Source organism: Saccopteryx leptura, chromosome 9 (genome assembly GCF_036850995.1).
Source record: "Saccopteryx leptura isolate mSacLep1 chromosome 9, mSacLep1_pri_phased_curated, whole genome shotgun sequence".
In the NCBI taxonomy this organism is placed as follows: Eukaryota; Metazoa; Chordata; class Mammalia; order Chiroptera; family Emballonuridae; genus Saccopteryx; species Saccopteryx leptura.
In genome coordinates, this window is record NC_089511.1 from 66,633,220 (window position 1) to 66,652,691 (window position 19,472).

At 33.7% G+C, this 19,472-nt stretch overlaps 1 protein-coding gene across 3 annotated transcripts in view; it reads right to left on the minus strand.

The window, feature by feature from the left end:
* Nucleotides 1-19,472, minus strand: part of CTNNA3 (catenin alpha 3) — a 2,003,993-nt gene that overhangs the window by 66,478 nt on the left and 1,918,043 nt on the right. For all 3 annotated transcript variants that reach the window (XM_066349268.1, XM_066349266.1, XM_066349267.1), the window contains exons 16-17: nucleotides 9,154-9,259; nucleotides 101-235 (exon numbers count right to left, since the gene is read on the minus strand). In XM_066349268.1, the coding sequence (XP_066205365.1) occupies nucleotides 101-235; nucleotides 9,154-9,259 (241 nt within the window). The remainder of the gene's footprint in view (nucleotides 1-100; nucleotides 236-9,153; nucleotides 9,260-19,472) is intronic.

Sequence of the window (19,472 nt, forward strand, 5' to 3'; positions counted from 1 at the left end):
CTTACAAGGATCTATTAGACTTGGTGGACTAAGGAGGAGTGTATCTTCTGGTTTAAAGCATATTCTTCACATGAAGATATTAGTTTTGGGCAGTACTCACAGCTGACATGATGAGTTCTCCCCCCAGGCTCTGGATCTCAGCTTTAACTTGACTGCAGATTTTCAGCTGGTGAGAGTAGAATTTAATCTGTTCTAGGTAGGCCAATAAGTCCTGTTTGCACGATGGATCTGGACACTAAATATGCATAAAATATAAAAATGGAAATTACAAAAAATAAATAATAATTATATTAAAATGAGTAAATATTGATATTGCAGGTAACATAAGACAGCACCTTTATTTTCATTGTGCCCAATTCTAAGACCATGCCCATGTAGATTATGATATGCTTCTTTCATTAGAAGAGTTTATCAATATTTTGACCTTTATTACTTCAGAACAGACATAAAATATACTACAGAAATTCTCAGATATGAAGAGGTACATAAAATAATGCACTTAATTTATGATAAGTATAGAAGTGTTCAGATTATATTTTTAGGTAAATATATATTTAAAATGTAATTATTTTTTTCACCTCAATTTGTGATTAGAACATTCCTCCAGACCTGTAGTTCTACATTGTCATGCTCTGTTATTTACATGGGCATAAAAAAGCTATCTGCAACAAACTATATATATTACGTTCTCTTACTTTCAGCATTTAATGCTTTTAGTTATTACAAACGAAATCATTTCACCTTAGATAATAGCTGTGAATCTACCTAGAGCCAAGAAAAAGAAGGCATCCATGTTTTAGAGGTATATTAAACTTTTTTACCAAAAGAATCCTCTATTATACTATCTTCTGTAAGAAACTATCTAGAGTACAGCTTTGAGCTTCATCATAACATGATAATTATCTGTGGTCACTGTTTACTCTGTGTTCTTCTATCTTTGCAATTATAACAGATTTTTGTTAAAATCTCAAGTAACTTAATTCTAATTTAAATACATTTTCCTAAGGTTGTTGAAATATGGAGAATAATTTTATGCAAAGATATTAATTGCAGCATTTATTATAGTAGCACATTTGAAAATAACTTAAATGTCCTATAATAGTGGAAAGATTAAAAGAGAATGTTCTATATAATGTGATATTATATAGTCAACAAGAAAATAATAGTTTCAAAGGATGTGGAAAAATGCTTTTGGAGGATGAAAAAACTCAGTATCTAAAATTTAACATTTTGTCTTAATTAAATTGTATAAAAACATATGGTTGCATTTGTGTTTAAAACAAAATGTCCTAATAAATAAATATATGGAAAGTGTAAATAAACATTATTCAGTCAACAGTTTTTAAAAACATTCGTATTGAAGTTTGACCAGGTGGTAGCACAGTAAAACGAGCATTGGCCTGGGACACTGAGGACTCAGGTTCGAAACACTAAGGTGACTGAAGGGGTCACTGGCTTAGCTGGAGCCTCCAAGTCAAAGAAGGTTAGATAAAGTAATCAATGAATAACTAAAGTGCCACAACAATACAGTTGATACTTCTCATCTTTCTTTTCATGTCTGTCTGTTCCTCTCTCTCATTCTCTCTCTCTCTCTCTCTGTCTCTCATTTAAATAAATAAATAAATAACAAAAAACTTTTCTATTGATTTGATAGAGAAAGAGAGAGAAAAAGGGAGGGAGAAGAAGAGACACAGAGAGAGGGAGAGAATCATCAACTTGTTTTGCTTAGCTGTTCCATTTAGTTGTACACTCATTGATTACTTCTCAGATGTGCCCTGACTGTGCATTGAAGCCATGCTCTGGTGTGCTGGGGTGACACTATTCACTTAGACACCTGGCCAAGGCCCAATAAATAATTTTTATTTTCCTCATATTTCCATATCTTAAAATATATATTACATTTATAATTATAAATGTGTTATTGTAAAAGCTTTCATTCTAATGAACTAAAATCCAAAATATAATATTAGATAAAAAATAGAATAAAAGGCCAGAAAACCTTCCTCACATTTCTGCTTTTACCTAATACTCATAAAGCTGGAGTGCTGTTGAAAAATCCCTGAGAATTTCTTTCATATTTGCTGAATAGGCAAGTCTATATAGCTCCAGAATGTGTGGACAAGATGAAAACAAGATGACCCTTGAGTTTAGTTAATCAACTAAGGTAGCAAATAAATAAATTTTTCTGCAGAAATACTATCAATAGGCTGCATAGGCATGAGGGCATATGAAATAATAAAAAGAAACATGAAAACCAGCCAGAGAGTCAGACAAGATATAGAGACATGGGTGTTTTTAAATTTTAAATGAGGAAGTAATAATAATCCCTCAAATATCACAGGAAGGGTTAAATTATAAGAAAAAAAAAAGAAAGAAAAGGAGGAGCCCTTGCTGGTTGGTTCAGCAGTAGGGTGTAAGCACAGCATGTGGAAGTCTTGGGTTTGATTCCCAGTCAGGGCACACGGGAGAAGTGTCCATCTGTTTCTCCACCTTTTCCCCTTCTCTCTCTTTCTTACCCTCCTGCATCCATTGCTTGAATGGCTCAAGCAAGTTGGCCCTGGGCACTGAGGATGGCTCTATGCCCTCGGCTCAGGTGCTAAAACTGTTCGGTTGCCAAGCAATGGAGCAGCAGCCACAGATGGGCTGAGCATCGTCTAGTAGGGGGCTTGCCGGATGGATCCCAGTTAGGGCACATGTGGGAGCCTGTCTTTCTGCCTCCCCACTTTTCACTTAATTAAAAAAGAAAGAAGAAATAAAAAAGAAAAGGAGGATTAAAAAAAGGAGAGAGAGAGAGATAGAGATAGGGAGAGAGAGAGATGAAGGGGGAGGAGAAGAAATGGAAGAGGAGGAAAAAGAAGAGAGATTTCCCCAAATTATATCTGAGAAATCAAAAATTTAGAAAGCATAATACTTTCTTCATGCTTGAAGAGCTTATGCAAGAGCCTGTATTTGAATCCACATCTATTTGCTTCCAAATCTTTTAAATCACTAAATTTAAAAAAATTTAAAGTATATTTTTCTTCATTGTAGAATACTGTGTTGCATAGTTTCCAAGGGGAAAAAAAAAGAATTCATAGCAAAGCTGTGTCTCCAGCACTATTTTGAAGTGAAGAATGCTTATATTGTTATCAAAGACTGACATTAGTTATCTAGAATTACCTATAATGATCCAAGGCAAGTCATCTGATTGTTTTACCATGACAGGATGTTGATCTTTGTTAAGTATTTCCTATCTGCCTGGTACTGAATCATTTTCTTTATCAGTATAATTCTGAGTACTCACAGTGCCATTTTACTTAGATCTAGATTTGATTCTTTTTTTTTCTTTTTAATTTAACTTATTATGGTGACATTGGTTAATAAAATTATATGTTTCAAGTGTACAATTTTATGATACATCATCTATATAGTTCATTGTGTGTCCACCACCCAAAGTCAAATCCTCTTCATCCTCATATATTTGACTCCCTCTCCCTTTACTACCCCTACCCCTCTTCTCTCTGTTAACAACCATACTGTTGTCTGTGTCTATGAGTTTTGTTTGTTTTTCTTGTTTGTTTATTTGTTGCTTTTAGTTTTCTATCCCATATATGAGTGATATCATATGGTTTTTACTTTTCTGACTTATTTTTCTTAGCATCATTGGATAAAGATATGGTACTTATATACAATGGAATACCACTCAGTAATTGTAGAGGAACAGTATATATATATAAAGTTGAACTCAATTGAATGTGAACAAAAAGGGTTACAACAAATGGCTGCAGGAATGACTGAGTCATTTACTCAGGGTGGGATAAGATGTCCAGCTGCAGTTTCCCCTGAAGCCAGGGAGAATGGTCTTACAACAGGTTTCTCTGAAGCCAGGGAGAATGGTCTTACAACAGGGTTCTCTGAAGCCAGAGAGAATGGTCTTAAGATGCCCTGCTTTCTCCAAGGCTGCTTAGGTATGCAGTTTGCACTGACGCCAGTGAAGATATTCTTACCACTTGATTACAGGCCTAGTTAATTATTTCAGAATGTGGTGACCTTTCTTTGTTCCTAGAGGTTAATGACTAAGGGCCCTCATTTAATAACCTCCAGCCCAAATTTTTTATAAATGTAGGTAGGGTCGCAGACTGAAGCTTACTGATCTGGTGATTGTTCCTCCATGGTTTGGTAAGATTTGTACATAATTCTCTTTTTCTTAGTCTGTTGCTTTAACTAGCTATTACTCTAGAACCCAGGCTGATGTTTCTTCATCTGGTGATGTTGTGTAGCTTAAATTGACACTCATAACTGTATATTGTAAGGTTAGTGTGAATTTTTTCCTTAAAGACCAGTACCACTACATAACATCTGATAAAATTGAATTTACAAATTAATAATTAGATTTTTAACCAATAACCAATGTTGAAATCACCAAGAAAAACATACAGTCACTTTCAAGAGACTCTTTCAAAGGCATAATAGAAGAGTTAGAATTCTGTTAAGAAAAGAATGATTCAAATGAGTAGAAAACTTGAAGTTGAATTTTTGAAATTAAACGTTGCTTAAGCTGGCTTTATTCTTTATTTCCATAATTGATGAGAATCTTGGTGACAACTAACAATGGTATTCAGATTTATAACCAAAGCAATAAAAGCATACTAATTGGTTAATACCATAATGTAAAATTTATGAAACCCTTCTTCCCTATTGATATTTAGAAAGCTTTTCTGATTGGTTTTGACTGCCAGAAGCAGAATTAGGAGAATGAATTATTCCCACTCTAAGAATGCTCCTCCATAGATTAAAAAATAGATGGTACATATACAAAGGGATATTAATCAGTCATAAAAAAGAATAAAATCTTGCCATGCACAATGACGGGGACAAATCTGGAGGGGATTATGCTAATTGAAATAAATCAGGCAAAGATAAATACCATATGATTTCATGTATATGTGGAATCTAAACAAACAAACAAACAAACAAACCTAAAAAATACTCGTAGATACAGAGAACAAACTTGATGGCTGCCAGGTGGGAGGGAGCTGGGGGAATGGGTGAAAGAGGGGAAGGATTAGATGTATAAATTTCCAGTTGTAAAAGCAGTCACAGGATGTCAAGTATGGCACAGGGAATATAGTCAATGATATTGTAATAATTATGTATGATTTGAGATGGTGAGGAGGGAGCAAACCTCCCTTCTCACTTGAGAGAGGAGAAACGAGATTCTGAATTCAAGGGAAAGGAGCCAGGAGGGATTACTGAGTCAGCCAGTTATAAATTAACTACATCCCATAGTTGTCTAAGTGGTTGCTCTGAGTCACTTGCAACACAAAGCAAGAAAAGCAGGATCTGGATATAGCTACGACCAGTGCTCTGGAAAGCCCTTCCTCCTTACTGACCCCACCAAAACTATCCCTTTCCTCTCCTTGAGTCCTGGGAAACCATAAACAAAGGAATTAGGCACCCATTGCTTGGATACTGTAAAGTTTAACCTTAAGAGGGTCTAATTAGTGGAGCTTGTGCTTTGGTGCTACTAACTTCATGTGCACTGCCAGCTACTAATAAATTCTCCTTCCTTCATTAATTAAGTTGTCTGAGTGTCTTCTCCATTGGGGTCATTTTCCTGCAACAGTGGGTATTACACTTATTGGGATGATCACTTAGTAAATTACATAAATGTATAATTATTACATTATACACCAGAAACTAATATAATATTTTATGCCAAGTATAATTGAAAAATTAAAAAAAATATTTTAAAAGATGCTACTACTGTTTGCTGACGTTCTTTTATTAAAGTCAAATAATCTTTTCCCACCTTTTATATTTTTACATGAAAGTAATAGAAAAAGTTTGGACCCTAGATTTGCAAAACATTTTTTGCCCTTGACTTTTTAAAAAATAAAATTTGCATACAGTGCCTTTTAAATAAACTCTGCTAGGGATTTTTCGACAAATTAAGTGGTAGAATATCATAACACAGTTTGGTTCTTTATCAGTTTATTAAGATAGGAGATGTACACCAGGACATCTGGTTAGCTTTTTAATGCAAGGATTTTTTATTCCCCCAAAATTGAAGTTTTATAACCACTGGGACACTCACTACAGGCAAGCAGATGGCATGTCAGCCTTTGTGGTTTTCTCATGCTAAACCAGCTTTCAATCTTCTAGTAAGATGTTTGGTACCAATACAGACTAGATCATTTAGGTGTGAGAAGAAAAGTAAGAAACATATATACCTTTCAGTTTGAATATCAAGAGTGAATTAGAAAAGTGAATACTTTAAAGAGGTATTCCAAAGATAAGCTATTTTTGCCCATATTGGAAAATAGATTTTATTTAAAAAACATTTAAAATGACTTTTGTAATTAAAAAGTTTAATTTCTGCTAAGCTGGCAAAATTAGTTAATGAAAAGTATTACTGGTAGGTGTCACTGTGAATTGCTAGAATTGAAATTTCAAGCAACCAATGATAGCAAAACACTATGTCCATGATGTTTCCGTCCTACCCAAGACTTATCTCTACCTGTTCTCCAGCCCAGAGGTTCTTTCATTTCATCTTCCTCAGGGTAACAGATCATCAATGATTCCACTGTTTCTGCACTTTCAATGTCTTCCTTTTCTATCCTTAAATCTAGCTGCATAAAATCCCTCAAAAACAATAACCCTTCTCAACTCTGTAATCCTATCTCTCTCTCTCTTTTCTTGTTTTAAACAATTTTCAATACTTCTCCCATTTATGTACTCAGTTTTTGTTCTTGAGCATTTTTTACTCGTAAACTCTTCTTGGATAATAGTATGAACTGGACTGGCTTCTTATAACTTAAAAATAAAAATTACTTAAATATCTATCATCCAGTCATGTCTTTAGAAGATGATCCATATACCTATTATATTTGTCCATTTTATTTTATTATCTGTATTTCACACACAGCACATAGAAACTCAGAACCCTCAACTATCTCATACTACATCTTGCCTACTATCTATACATATATTTTTATTATCTATTGACTGATTTTAGAGAGACAAAGGGAGGAAGGGAGGGAGAGGGAGAGAGAGAGAGAGAGAGAGAGAGAGAGAGAGAGAGAAGTATTCATTTGTTGTTCCACTTAGTTGTACATTTATTGGTCACTTCTTGTATGTGCCCTGAAAGGGGATGAAAGCCTGAAACCCTGGAGTTTGGGGACAACACTCTAACCACCTGAGGTAACCCGCCAAGGTACTATATTGTCTATTATAAAAACATTTTTTGTTTTATTTACTATTTCAGTAATGAATGCTTTCTCTCTCTCTACCATCTGTTAAATTTGGTTAGTCATTAATCTAAGATCATTCTACACCACGAAATCTCAACATACTTTGAATGTTTTTTCTTCTTTGCTATACCTATCTTTGCTGCTCTCTAGCAAACTGAGGCTCTTTTTCCCCCTTTTAAGTGAGAAAAGGGGGAAGATAGTGAACAGACTCCTACACGCATCCCCGACCAAGATCAACCTGCAACCACATCTGGGACCAATGCTCCAGTACCGAGCTATTTTCAGTGCTTGTGGCTGACACACTCAGACCAACCAAACTATTTTCAGTGCCTGGAGCCATGCTTGAATCAATTGAGCCTCTGATTGTGAGTGGGGAAGAGAAAGAGAAGGAGGAAAGAAGCAGATGGTTGCTTCTCCTGTGTGCCCTGACAGGGAATCGAACCTGGGATGCCCATATGTAGGGCCAACATTATATTGACTAAGCCATTATCCAGTGCCCTAAGGTTTCTAGAACATAGAAGAGAAGGGTATCTAGGGAAGGTATAATTAAAAATTCAGTGGAACACTTTTATTATTATTATTTAAAATTGCTACTTGTTTTTTATTATGTCAGAGAAAGAAGAAAACACAGACTCATATAGTCTACAAAGACCATGCTGACTTTGAGAATTATATTTGGGAAACTATGGTTTGACATTTTACAGTGCATAGATGTTGGTTTACCAGAAATTATAGGCTGTTCAAATTTTGTTGTATCTTCCTAGGTAGACTAAAATTATATTTATTTTAAGAATTATTTTCAATTTATTTTTATTTTTAACTTGGATTGGACAAAGTATAAAAAACATGGAAATATTTGGATTTTAGTCATTTATTCATATATTAAGATAGAGTTTGTTTTTAACTATAAATACTAAAAAAATTAATAAAATTTTTACAATGCTTAAAGTGGCAAAACACTGAATATATAAATTCAGGAATGTTTAAAACTATTTTTCTGTTATTATTTCTTATTTTTTCTCCTTTATAGCAACAAATACAATAGCTAATAAGGAAAAGTTATTCATGTTCTAAGAAACAGAAGATAAAAAGAGTACATGATAAGCATCCCAATAAAAGTGTATAAATAATAAATAATATGGAAAAGTTGAAAAGTCAAAACAAGTGTTTTTTTCTCAAAAAGAGATAAATTATGCATTATAGAGTTGAATAATATCAAACCTGCTAAGTAATACTGCATCTAAGTTTGAAATATTAATTAAATATCTCAATATATTAACTAAAAATCTGACAAATTTTTCAACAAAAATTGACAAAAGGTAACTTCAATAAGGTAGCTGCTCTTTAGAAAATTAAAATACGAATAAGAGAAATGAAAAGAAAAATATCAAGTATATCGAGCATCGGTCTCTATAAGTATTATATACTTGTACAGTTTGCTAATATAATAATTATTCTATGTCTTGCAATTATACATAGAAAGTCAGAATATATTGTTGACCCAGAAAACTTAATATTACAGAATTTAAAACACATTAACTTTTGAAGAGCAAAAATAAGAAATCTAAGATATTAAGAAATAATTGATAACATTGGGTATTATAGCTAATTGAGTATATTTGAAACTCAAAAAGCTGATATTTAAAGTAATTTAAATATATTTGAAGATTAAAAATCTTAAAAATAATCAAGTCTTAATTAATAATATATTGATACATTATTAAAAGAGTGTCCTAAGAAATAATTAAGCTTCCTTAGAATGTTCACTATTTGTGTATTAATTATTGAATACAATTTGAAAATAATTCAATAATAAAGAACCAACCCAATAAAGTAAAAATCCAACTTTTTAGAATTGACATTGAGATGGCAGAAAACAGTTAACAAAAACTTTCACCACATGCATTCGCAGAAATTTCACCTGATTTGCAATTTGCCGAGCAAGGACATCCATTCTTGATCCTGATTCGGATATCATTTTAGCTGCATAGATCACATCAGTTGTGTGTTTTAGTGGACCTTTGCCCCTTAAAGTAAAAGAATACATGTTGTTAGTTGCAATGGTTCATGCTAAGATACACAAACACACACAAACACCATACATAAACACATATAAGATTTGCACCCCAAAGTATTGGCCATTACACACTTCAGTTTCAGACAGACTTCAATTAGTTTTCAGTATTAAATAAGAAAAAATATTGAATAAAAATTCAGGAAGTACTGCCAAGGAGATATATTACATTTGGTCTTCATTCCCACATATTTCTTGTAATAAAATAAACCTCAGCCTAGAAATACTTTTGAAAATTGTAGATACCTCAAGGTAAAGGTGTTTTTCTAATTCTAGAAAAAAACATGAGATTTGAAATTTTATACATGTTCATAGCACATTTTGATCAGCAAGGGCTACTTTTAGTCTTCCTTTTTTTAATTATTTTTATAGTCTTTTGGTTAACTGCATTTTTAGTCACATTATTTCTACTCCATAATTAATTCACAGTAATACTATCATTAAGTATGAACCTGGAGTCATGCTTTTGTGTACTGTTTCCCAAAGAATAGACTTCTTACTATTTGTGTAAGTAAATCAGGATGAATACCATCTTTGTGCCTCTGATTCCTTGATGGTAATAAGCACTCACTACATAGAATCATTCTAAGGAGTACATGCATTTATTTCTACAAAGTACTTAGAGCATTACTTTAAACCAAGTTAGCGTTTAATAATAAATATTATTGTTGTGGCTTTTACTTTAAAATAGTCTTGATTTCTAATGCCAAAGAATAAAAGTTGTGTTCACTTAAGGATTTTGCAAAGTAGGTAAAAAGATAGAAGTAAACTTTTTATACTTTTTGAGAGGAATGAGGTAAGAACATATTTCACTGATTTTTCATTCCTCAAAAATAAATGGATGAGTACCTGAATGAATGAAACTGTCCTGTCTGCCTAAAACCACTCTCCTCCTGATTTCTTTATGTCCAATTCCTAATCCTCTACTGAGTGTCAAATACTGATTGTTCTAATTATTTGGGTTCTGTTCCTTGTTTTTAGCAGAGAATGGGGCCCTGAATGAATTGTTTAACAAAATAATTGTGTTTTTCTGGTTTTTTAAAATTGAGTTGATTGGACTGACAATTATTAATAAAATAATATAGGTTTCAAGTGTATAATTCTATAATACATCATGGATATATTGTAACATAATTGGTTTGATGCTTTAATGGGAGTGGGAGAAAGAAAGAAATGGGAAGGAGGAGTAAACTGGACAGGTTGAAATTTGGAAGATTTTGAAAGACCAAAACAGAGTAGAGTGAGAAGAGAGCATGAGAACAGCCTTTTACCATGTATTATTTATATGTTGGACTGGTTCGGAGTATAGGTGCCCTGATGATAAATCGAATGACTTGGTATTAGAGGAAATTCTCTATTTACTAAGGAGACTATGACTATGAAATAATGGGAGACAGAGGGGATTCACGTAATGTTAAATGATCAGAATATTCTCTGCCTAAAAATGAAAGCCAAAATGCATGTGCCAGATAGGCCTTTTCATTGTCCTTTTTCCACAGTGCCTCTCAAATTCATTACAAGTGAGTTTTCCTGTAAAAATGGAGCTTCATGTCTAACAAAATAAAAACTTGGCTTTTGAAGATGGTCATCATAATACTTCTTTCTAAATTTGCTGACACACATTGCTTTGTAATTTAAAAAAACAACAACATTAATCATCATAATACTTGGTTACTCTTATCAAATTTACTTTATGCATCATGCAGGACTAGATGTTATGTACATGGTTATGTTCAAGAAAAGCATTGTACTTCATTATTTCTATGCATCTCCAGAGAAAGTTAAACTTAAATAAAGCTGTCTAAGCTCCCGAAAGGGCAATGCATCAATTTTCAAGGTCTTAAACAATGGACAAAGGTTGTTTCTAAGGAGAGCAGCTAAGGCTCTCTTAGTTTAAACAATGGACAAAGAGTTATATCTAAGGAATGCAGTTAATGTACTTTTCCACTCACAATAATATATATCCTCATATAAAATCCCTGGGCCAATGAAAGGGAAATTACCTCTAGCTTTAAATATACACCTTGTTATGAGACCACTATCTTAAACACATGGAAAACTTAAAAGTAACGATAATACATTATGACAGACCACAATTATTCTCTTCCTCATGTTCCTAATTAAATGTATTGCCTGGCAAGCTTCCTACTGAGTGCCAAACAAAATACACATTTTACAAATGATGCAGTATCATGCCAAGCTTCCAGAGGAAGCTGCAATTACTGAAACTATGATAAATTTTTTAACATTCTCAGCCTGAAATGTGCTATGTAATGAAGGCTTTTTAAATTGGGAAATGCATTTAAAGGTTGTTTGCTGCCTTCATTTTCATAATGGGTTCTCAGGATCTCCTGTCAGCAAATTGTGTCTTAAATCATTGAGTTTGGGTCCTACAGAGAAAGACACCCAGAAGAGGAGGGGGTAGACTTTGGAAATATTTTAAAGAAACCAGAGCCCAGAAATGTTTAATAAATAGTGGTTATAATAACCATCTATTTTACTCAAAAGGAGGGGAGATCAATCTCTGGACTAAAGCCTGTCAATTAATCATTAAATTATTGGTTAGAAAGTATAATGGGAAAGACTACAATAACCCAGTGATGTGGATGCCATTGAAAATTTTATTAATGCAAGTAAAAGCGATACCTTTTAGATGTTATTTGTGCAACACAAACCTTTGAGTTATTTTTGACACTGCCCCAGCCTTGATTCTTATTTCTGTTTCTGTCCTCATCCCATTTGACATCCACCCCTTCCTTCTTTCTCTTAATTAGCACAATTAATAAGATGATACAGCTGATCAGTTCAATCAACTAGAAATCTGGTTTAATGACAGAAAATATCAAATAGTTTCATAAATTTATTTTGTCACATACAGCTAGAGAATATTTTTGAAATAATCTGTTATTTATCTGCTACAAGTTAGAAATAAAACAATAAAGCTTAATTATATCTTCATACTTTATAGATCCTACTTTTTTTTTTAACAAGACCATTGTTTTGTTGTTATTGTTTTTTAAAAGAGAGAGAAGGGGGAAGAAAGAGTGAGAAGGATCGACTTACAGTTGCTTCACTTTAGTTTTCCATTGATTGTTTCTCATAAGTGCCTTGACTGGGGATCTGATCTCAGGCTCAATCCAAGCTAACAACCCCTTGCTCAAGCCAGTGACTTTGGGGCTCAAGCCAGAGACCCTGAGCTTTCAAGCCAGTGACCTTTGGGCTCAAGCTGGCAACTTTTGGAATCATGTTGATAATCTTGCGCTCAAGGCCACTATCCTGTGCTCAAACCAGCAACTGTGTTTCAAACCAGCAACCTCCACATTTTATGTCAATACTCTACCCATTGTGCTTCTACTGGTCAGATTATAGCCCCTAAATCTTTTCTTTTTTTTTTCGTATTTTTCTGAAGCTAGAAACGGGGAGAGACAGTCAGACAGACTCCCGCATGCGCCCGACCAGGATCCACCCGGCACGCCCACCAGGGGGCGACGCTCTGCCCACCAGGGGGCGATGGTCGCTCTGCCGTGACCAGAGCCACTTTAGCGCCTGGGGCAGAGGCCAAGGAGCCATCCCCAGGGCCCGGGCCATCTTTGCTCCAATGGAGCGTGGGCTGCGGGAGGGGAAGAGAGAGACAGAGAGGAAGGAGAGGGGGAGGGGTGAAGAAGCAGATGGGCGCTTCTCCTGTGTGCCCTGGCCGGGAATTGAACCCAGGACTTCTGCACGCCAGGCCGATGCTCTACCACTGAGCCAACCGGCCAGGGCAGCCCCTAAATCTTTGATAACATAATATTATTCTTCATTTCCAAACCAGAATATTTTCTTTAATCTTCTTTTCTTTTGATATTTATGTATAAATCCTATGATATTGTGGTTAACTTAATTAATGAAAAAATGGTTTCATATATTTTGTTAACTAATAGTAGTTAACACATTTAGCATTTACTATGTGCCAGGCAGTATTCCATACTCAAACTAATTTTATCATTACTGCGCTCCTATAATTTTTCAATTATTATTGTTCTCATCTCACAGATGAGTAAACTGAGAAACAAAGATATTAAATTTATTTTTTATCAAGTTCAATAGCGATTAAGTAATAGAAATAGGATTTGAATTCAGGAAATCTGGCTCTTGAATCTGCTTTTAATGACTATCCTATACTGCTTCCAATAAAAAACACAAAGAAAAAATTATATTATTAAAAAAGATCTCCTTAAGACATTAGTGAGCGTAACCATGAATGCAACACAGAACAATTATGAGGGTTAGATTTCGGTGCTGGATAGTTAAGAGGTATACCAACTGACTTGATTACAAACAACATCTTCAAGGAACACAACCTAATTCTGTATCCCAGTCAGCCAAAAATATAAATGTGCTATAGACTTTTAGAGTCCTGGCAAATGGTTAAAATAACACCCATGGTCTACAGTCTTGGGGCTTTTTTTCTTAAGTATTATTACCTTTTGTTATCCTTTATCCTGATAACATTCCTCCTTTGTCCTTTCTACCTGAATTCTAACCACTCAGCCATTAGAAACAGCATATCAGATGAGAGACTGTACTATGATATTTATTCATAATAAAACATACAGAACGTTTATCTAGAATCTTAGTGCTACTTTATTTTTTTTATAACACTCAAATTTATTTTTGCAGTGAAGTAGAATAAAATTAATACGGGCTTGGAAAACACATTTGGTCAGCATCTCAACACTGACACTTGTTGGTTAGATAGCCTTGGATAATGACTTGGTTGATCTGAGTTTATTGCCTCTTCAATAAAATAATGATGTGACACTTGCCACCTGGTGAGTATAATAAAAGCATACATTTTACACAATGTTTGGTATATACCTAGTGTTTAGCAGATATTAATTTTTTATTTCCCTTTTCTTTACAAGTAATGATATTTTATAAAAGATTACCTTCTTAATTTTTGTTTGATAATTATAGTATTTGCCAGACAATATAATTGGCTGGGTTATACTGAGTTTCTCCTTATATCTTAATATTTTTTATATTCTATACAAACACACACACACATATAATATAAACTGTGTGTGTATATATTGTGTGTAGTCATTATTGTTGTTTAAGATTGTTAATTTTTTAATTTACTTATTTATTTTTTATTAATTTTAATGGGGTGACATTGACAAATGAGGGTACATATGTTCAGAGAAAACATCTCCAGATTATTTTGACATTAGATCATGTTGCATACCCCTCACCCAAAGTCAAATAGTCTTCCTTCACCTTCTATCTGGTTTTCTTTATGCCCCTCCTCTACACCCCATTACCATCACAATCTTGTCCATGTCTCTGAGTCTCATTTTTATGCCCCATCTATGTATGGAATCATATAGTCCTTAGTTTTTTTCTGATTTATTTATTTCACTCAGTATATTGTTATCAAGGTCCATCCATGTTATTATAAATGATCCAATATCATCATTCCTTATGGCTGAGTAGTATTCCATAGTATATATGTACCAAGTTTTTTAATCCACTCGTCCATTGACGGACACTGGGCTGTTTCCAGATCTTTGCTATTGTTAACAATGCTGCCATAAACATGGGGGTGCATTTCTCCTTTTGGAATAGTGCTATGGTGTTCTTATGGTATATTCCTAAAAGTGGGATAGCTGGGTCAAAAGGCAGTTCCATTTTTAATTTATTGAGGAATCTCCATACAGTTTTCCACAGTGGCTGCACCAGTCTGCATTCCCACCAGCAGTGCAGGAGGGTTCTCTTTTCTCCACATCCTCGCCAGCACTTAATCTGTGTTGTTTTGTTGAGCGCCATTCTGACTGGTGTGGGGTGATATTTCATTGTGGTTTTAATTTGAATTTCTCTAATGAATAGAGATGTTGAACATTTTTTAATCTGTCTATTGGCCATCTGTATGTCCTCTTTGGAGAAGTGTCTATTTATTTCTTTTTCCCATTTTTTGATTGGATTGTTTGTCTTACTGGTATTGAGTTTTACAAGTTCTTTATAAATTTTGGTTAATAACACCTTATCAGATGTATTGTCAAATATGTTCTCCCATTGTGTAGTTTTGTCTTTTTATTGTTCTTATTGTCTTTTGTTGTGCAAAAGCTTTTTAGTTTGATATAGTCCCATTTGTATATCTTGACTTTTATTTCACTTGCCTGTGGAGATAAATCAGCAAATATATTGTTGCAACAGATGTTGGAGAGCTTACTGTCTATGATTTCTTCTAAGATGCTTATGGTTTTACGGCTTACATTTAAGTCTTTTATCCATTTTCAGTTTATTTTTGTTAATGCTGTAAGTTGGTGGTCTAGTTTCATTTTTTTGCAGGTGGGTGTCCAATTTTCCCAACACCATTTATTAAAGAGGCTGTCTTTACTCCATTGTATGCTCTAACCTCCTTTGTCAAATTCCAGTTGTCCATAAAGCTGTGGGTTTATTTTTAAGTTCTCTGTTCTGTTCCATTGACCTATATGCCTGTTCTTATGCCAGTACCAAGCTGTTTTGAGTACAATGGCCTTGTAGTATAACTTGATATTAGGAAGTGTGATACCTCCCACTTTATTCTTCCTTTTAAAGATTGCTGAGGCTATTCGTGTTCTTTTTTTGGTTCCATATAAATTTTTGGAATATGTGTTCTATATCTTTGAAGTATGTCATTGGTATTTTAATTGGTATATCACTGAATTTATAAATTGTTTTGGGTAATATAGATATTTTATTGATGTTTATTCCTCCTAACCATGAGCACCGTATATGCTTCCACTTGTTTGTATCTTCCTTGATTTCTTTTATCAATGTTTTATAATTTTTTGAGTACAAATCTTTAATCTTCTTGGTTAAATTTACTCCTAGGTACTTTATTTTTTGGTTGCAATAGTGAAGGGAATTGTTTTTTAAATTTCTCTTTGTGACAGTTCATTGTTGGTTTATAAAATGTCTCTGATTTCTGAGTATTAATTTTATATCCTGCCACCTTGCTGAATTCACTTATCAGGTCCAGTAGTTCTTTGACTAGGACTTTAGGGTTTTCTATATACAATATCATATCATCTGCAAGTAATGATAGTTTTATTTCTTCTTTTCCAATTTTATTTCTTCTTCTTGTCTGATTGCTGTGGCTAGTACTTCCAGGACTATGTTGAATAAGAGTGAAGAAAGGGGGCACCCCTGCCTTGTTTCCAATCTTAAGAAGATTGCTTTTAATTTTTGCCCATTGAGTATATGTTGGCTGTGGGTTTGTCATAGATGGCTTTTATCATGTTGAGGTATGTTCTCTGTATTCTCACTTTGCTGAGAGTTTTGATCATGAATGGGTGCTGGATTTTATCAAATGCTTTTTCTGCATCTATCAATATTATCATGTGGTTTTTCTCCTTCCTTTTGTTTATGTGATGAATCATATTGATTGATTTGCGAATCTTGTACTAGCCTTGCCTCCCCAGAATAAATCTTACTTGATGATAGTGTATGATTTTTTTCCATATATTGCTGGATCAAGTTTTCTAATATTTTGTATAGGATTTTATCATCTATATTCATCAGGGATATTGGCCAATAATTTTGTGTGTGTGTTGTCTTTGCCTGGTTTTGGAATCAGAATTATGCTCACCTCATAAAAAGAGCTTGGAAGTCTTCCTTCCTCTTGAATTTTCTGAAATAACTTGAGAAGGATAGGTGTTAGTTCTTCTTTGAATATTTGGTAGAATTCATTTGTGAAACCATTAGACCCAGGACTTTTCTTTGTTGGGAGTTTTTTGATAACTGTTTCAATCTCATTTGTTGTAATCAGTCTATTTAGGTTTTCTGATTCTTCCAGATTGATTTTTGAAAGATTGTATGTTTCAAGGAATTTGTCCATTTCATCTAGGTTGTCTAGTTTTTTGCATACAGTTTTTCATAGTAATTTCTTACAATATTTTTCATTTCTTTTGTCTGTTGTTATTTCTCCACTCTCATTTCTAATTTTATTTATTTGAGTCCTTTTATGGGGGGGGGTGATTCTAGGTAAAGTTTCATCAATCTCGTTTACCTTTTCAAAGAAACAGCTCCTGGTTTCGGTGAAACTCTGTATTTTTTTTTAACTTCTATGGCATATATTTTCACTCTGAAGTTTATTACTTCCTTCCTTCCTTCTACTACATCTGAGCTTTATTTGCTGTTCTTTTTCTTGTTCTTTTAGATGCAGGGTTAAGTTGTTTATTTTAGCTTTTTCTAGCTTCTTAAAGTATGCCTGTAATGGTATGAATTTCCTTCTCAGGACTGCTTTTGCTGTGTCCCATAAATTTTGAGTTGTTGTATGCTCATTATCATTTGTTTCTAAAAATTTTTTTGTATTTCTTCTTTGATCTCATTGTTAGTTCATTCGTTATTTAACAACCTGCTCTCTAGTATCCATGAATTTGAGAATTTTGTAGTTTTTCTGTTGTGGTTGATTTCTAGTTTCACGCCATTGTGATCAGAGGAAATGCTTGATATGATTTTAATCTTTTTAAATTTGTTGAGACCGTTTTTGTGTCCTAACATGTGTTCTATCCTAGAGAATGTGCCATGAGCACTTGAAAAGAATGTATATTCTGCTGCTTTAGGGTGAAAGTTTCTGAAGTTATCTATTAAATCGATTTGATCTAGTGTGTCCTTTAAGTCTGCTGTTTCTTTATTAATTTTCTTTCTTGATGATCTATATAATGATATTAGTGGGGTATTAAAATCCCCTACTATTATAGTATTGCTGTTGATCTCACCCTTTATATCCTTCAAAGTCTGCTTTATATATTTAGGTGATCTTATATTTGGTGCGTAGAAATTTATAATGGCTATATCTTCCTGTTTGATTGCTCCCTTTATCACTATGTAGTGACCTTCTTTATCTCTTACTACAGCCTTTGTTTTAAAATCCATTTTGTCTGATATAAGTATTGCTACCTGAGCTTTTTTTTCATTTTCATTTGCATGAAATATATTTTCCACCCTTTTACCTTCAGTCTGTATGCATCTTTTGTTTTAAGGTGTGTCTCTTGTACACAGCATATGTATGGGTCCTGTTTTCTTATCCATGCAGCTACCCTATGTCTTTTGATTGGATCATTTAATCCATTTACATTTAAGTTTTTTATTGATATGTAGTTGTTTATTGCCATTATTTTTTGAAAGCTGTATTCCTCTTTTGTTATATTCTTTTCCCACTTTGATCTGTTTACAACAGGCCCCTTAACATTTCCTGTAGGATTGGTTTGGTTGTAATGAATTCCTTGAGGTTGTTTTTTTTTTTTTTTGGTCTGGGAAGTTTTTTATTTCTCCTTCAATTTTAAAAAGTAGCCTTGCTGGATAAAATAGTCTTGGTTGTAAGTTCTTGTTCTGCATTACTTTGAATATTTCTTGTCATTCCCTTCTGGCCTCAAGCATTTCTGTTGAGAAGTCAGATGTAATCCTTATGGGCGCTCCTTTGTAGGTGATTGTCTTTTTTTCTCTAGCAGCTTTTAATATTTTCTCTATATCACTTAGTTTTGATATTTTAATTATGATGTGTCTTGGTGTAGATTTTTTGGGTTTTTCTTTAATGGAGTTCTCTGTGCTTCTTGAACTGTGAGAGTTTTTCCTGCATTAATTTAGGGAAGTTTTCAGCTATGATATGATTGAACAAAGTCGCTATCCCTTGTTCTTTCTCTTCTTCAGGAACCCCTATGATGCAGATGTTATTTCTCTTCATGTTGTCACAGAGCTCTCTAAGAGTTTCCTCAGACTTTTTGAGTCTCTTTTCTTTTTTCTGCTCTGTTTCCATGCCTTTATTCAACTTGTCCTCCAATTCACTGATTTGATCCTCAGCTTCATCCATCCTGTTTTTAATTCCTTCCATTGTGCTCTTCATTTCTGATATTGTATTTGTCATCTCTGACTGATTCTTTTTTAATATTTCAATGTCATTTTTTATACTTGCTATTTCTTTATTTAGGTGTTCATAATGACCATCCATTGTTGTTCTAAGATCCCTAAGCATCTTAACAATCATTATTTATACTCTGCATCTGGAAGTTTGGTTATTTCCATATCACTCATTTCATTTCCTGGAGGTTTCTCTTGTGGTTTTATTTGAATTGCACTTCTATGTCTTCTCATTATGTCTGTGTGTTTGGGTGTATTGTTTTTAGAGCTGGTTGAGTCTAGGC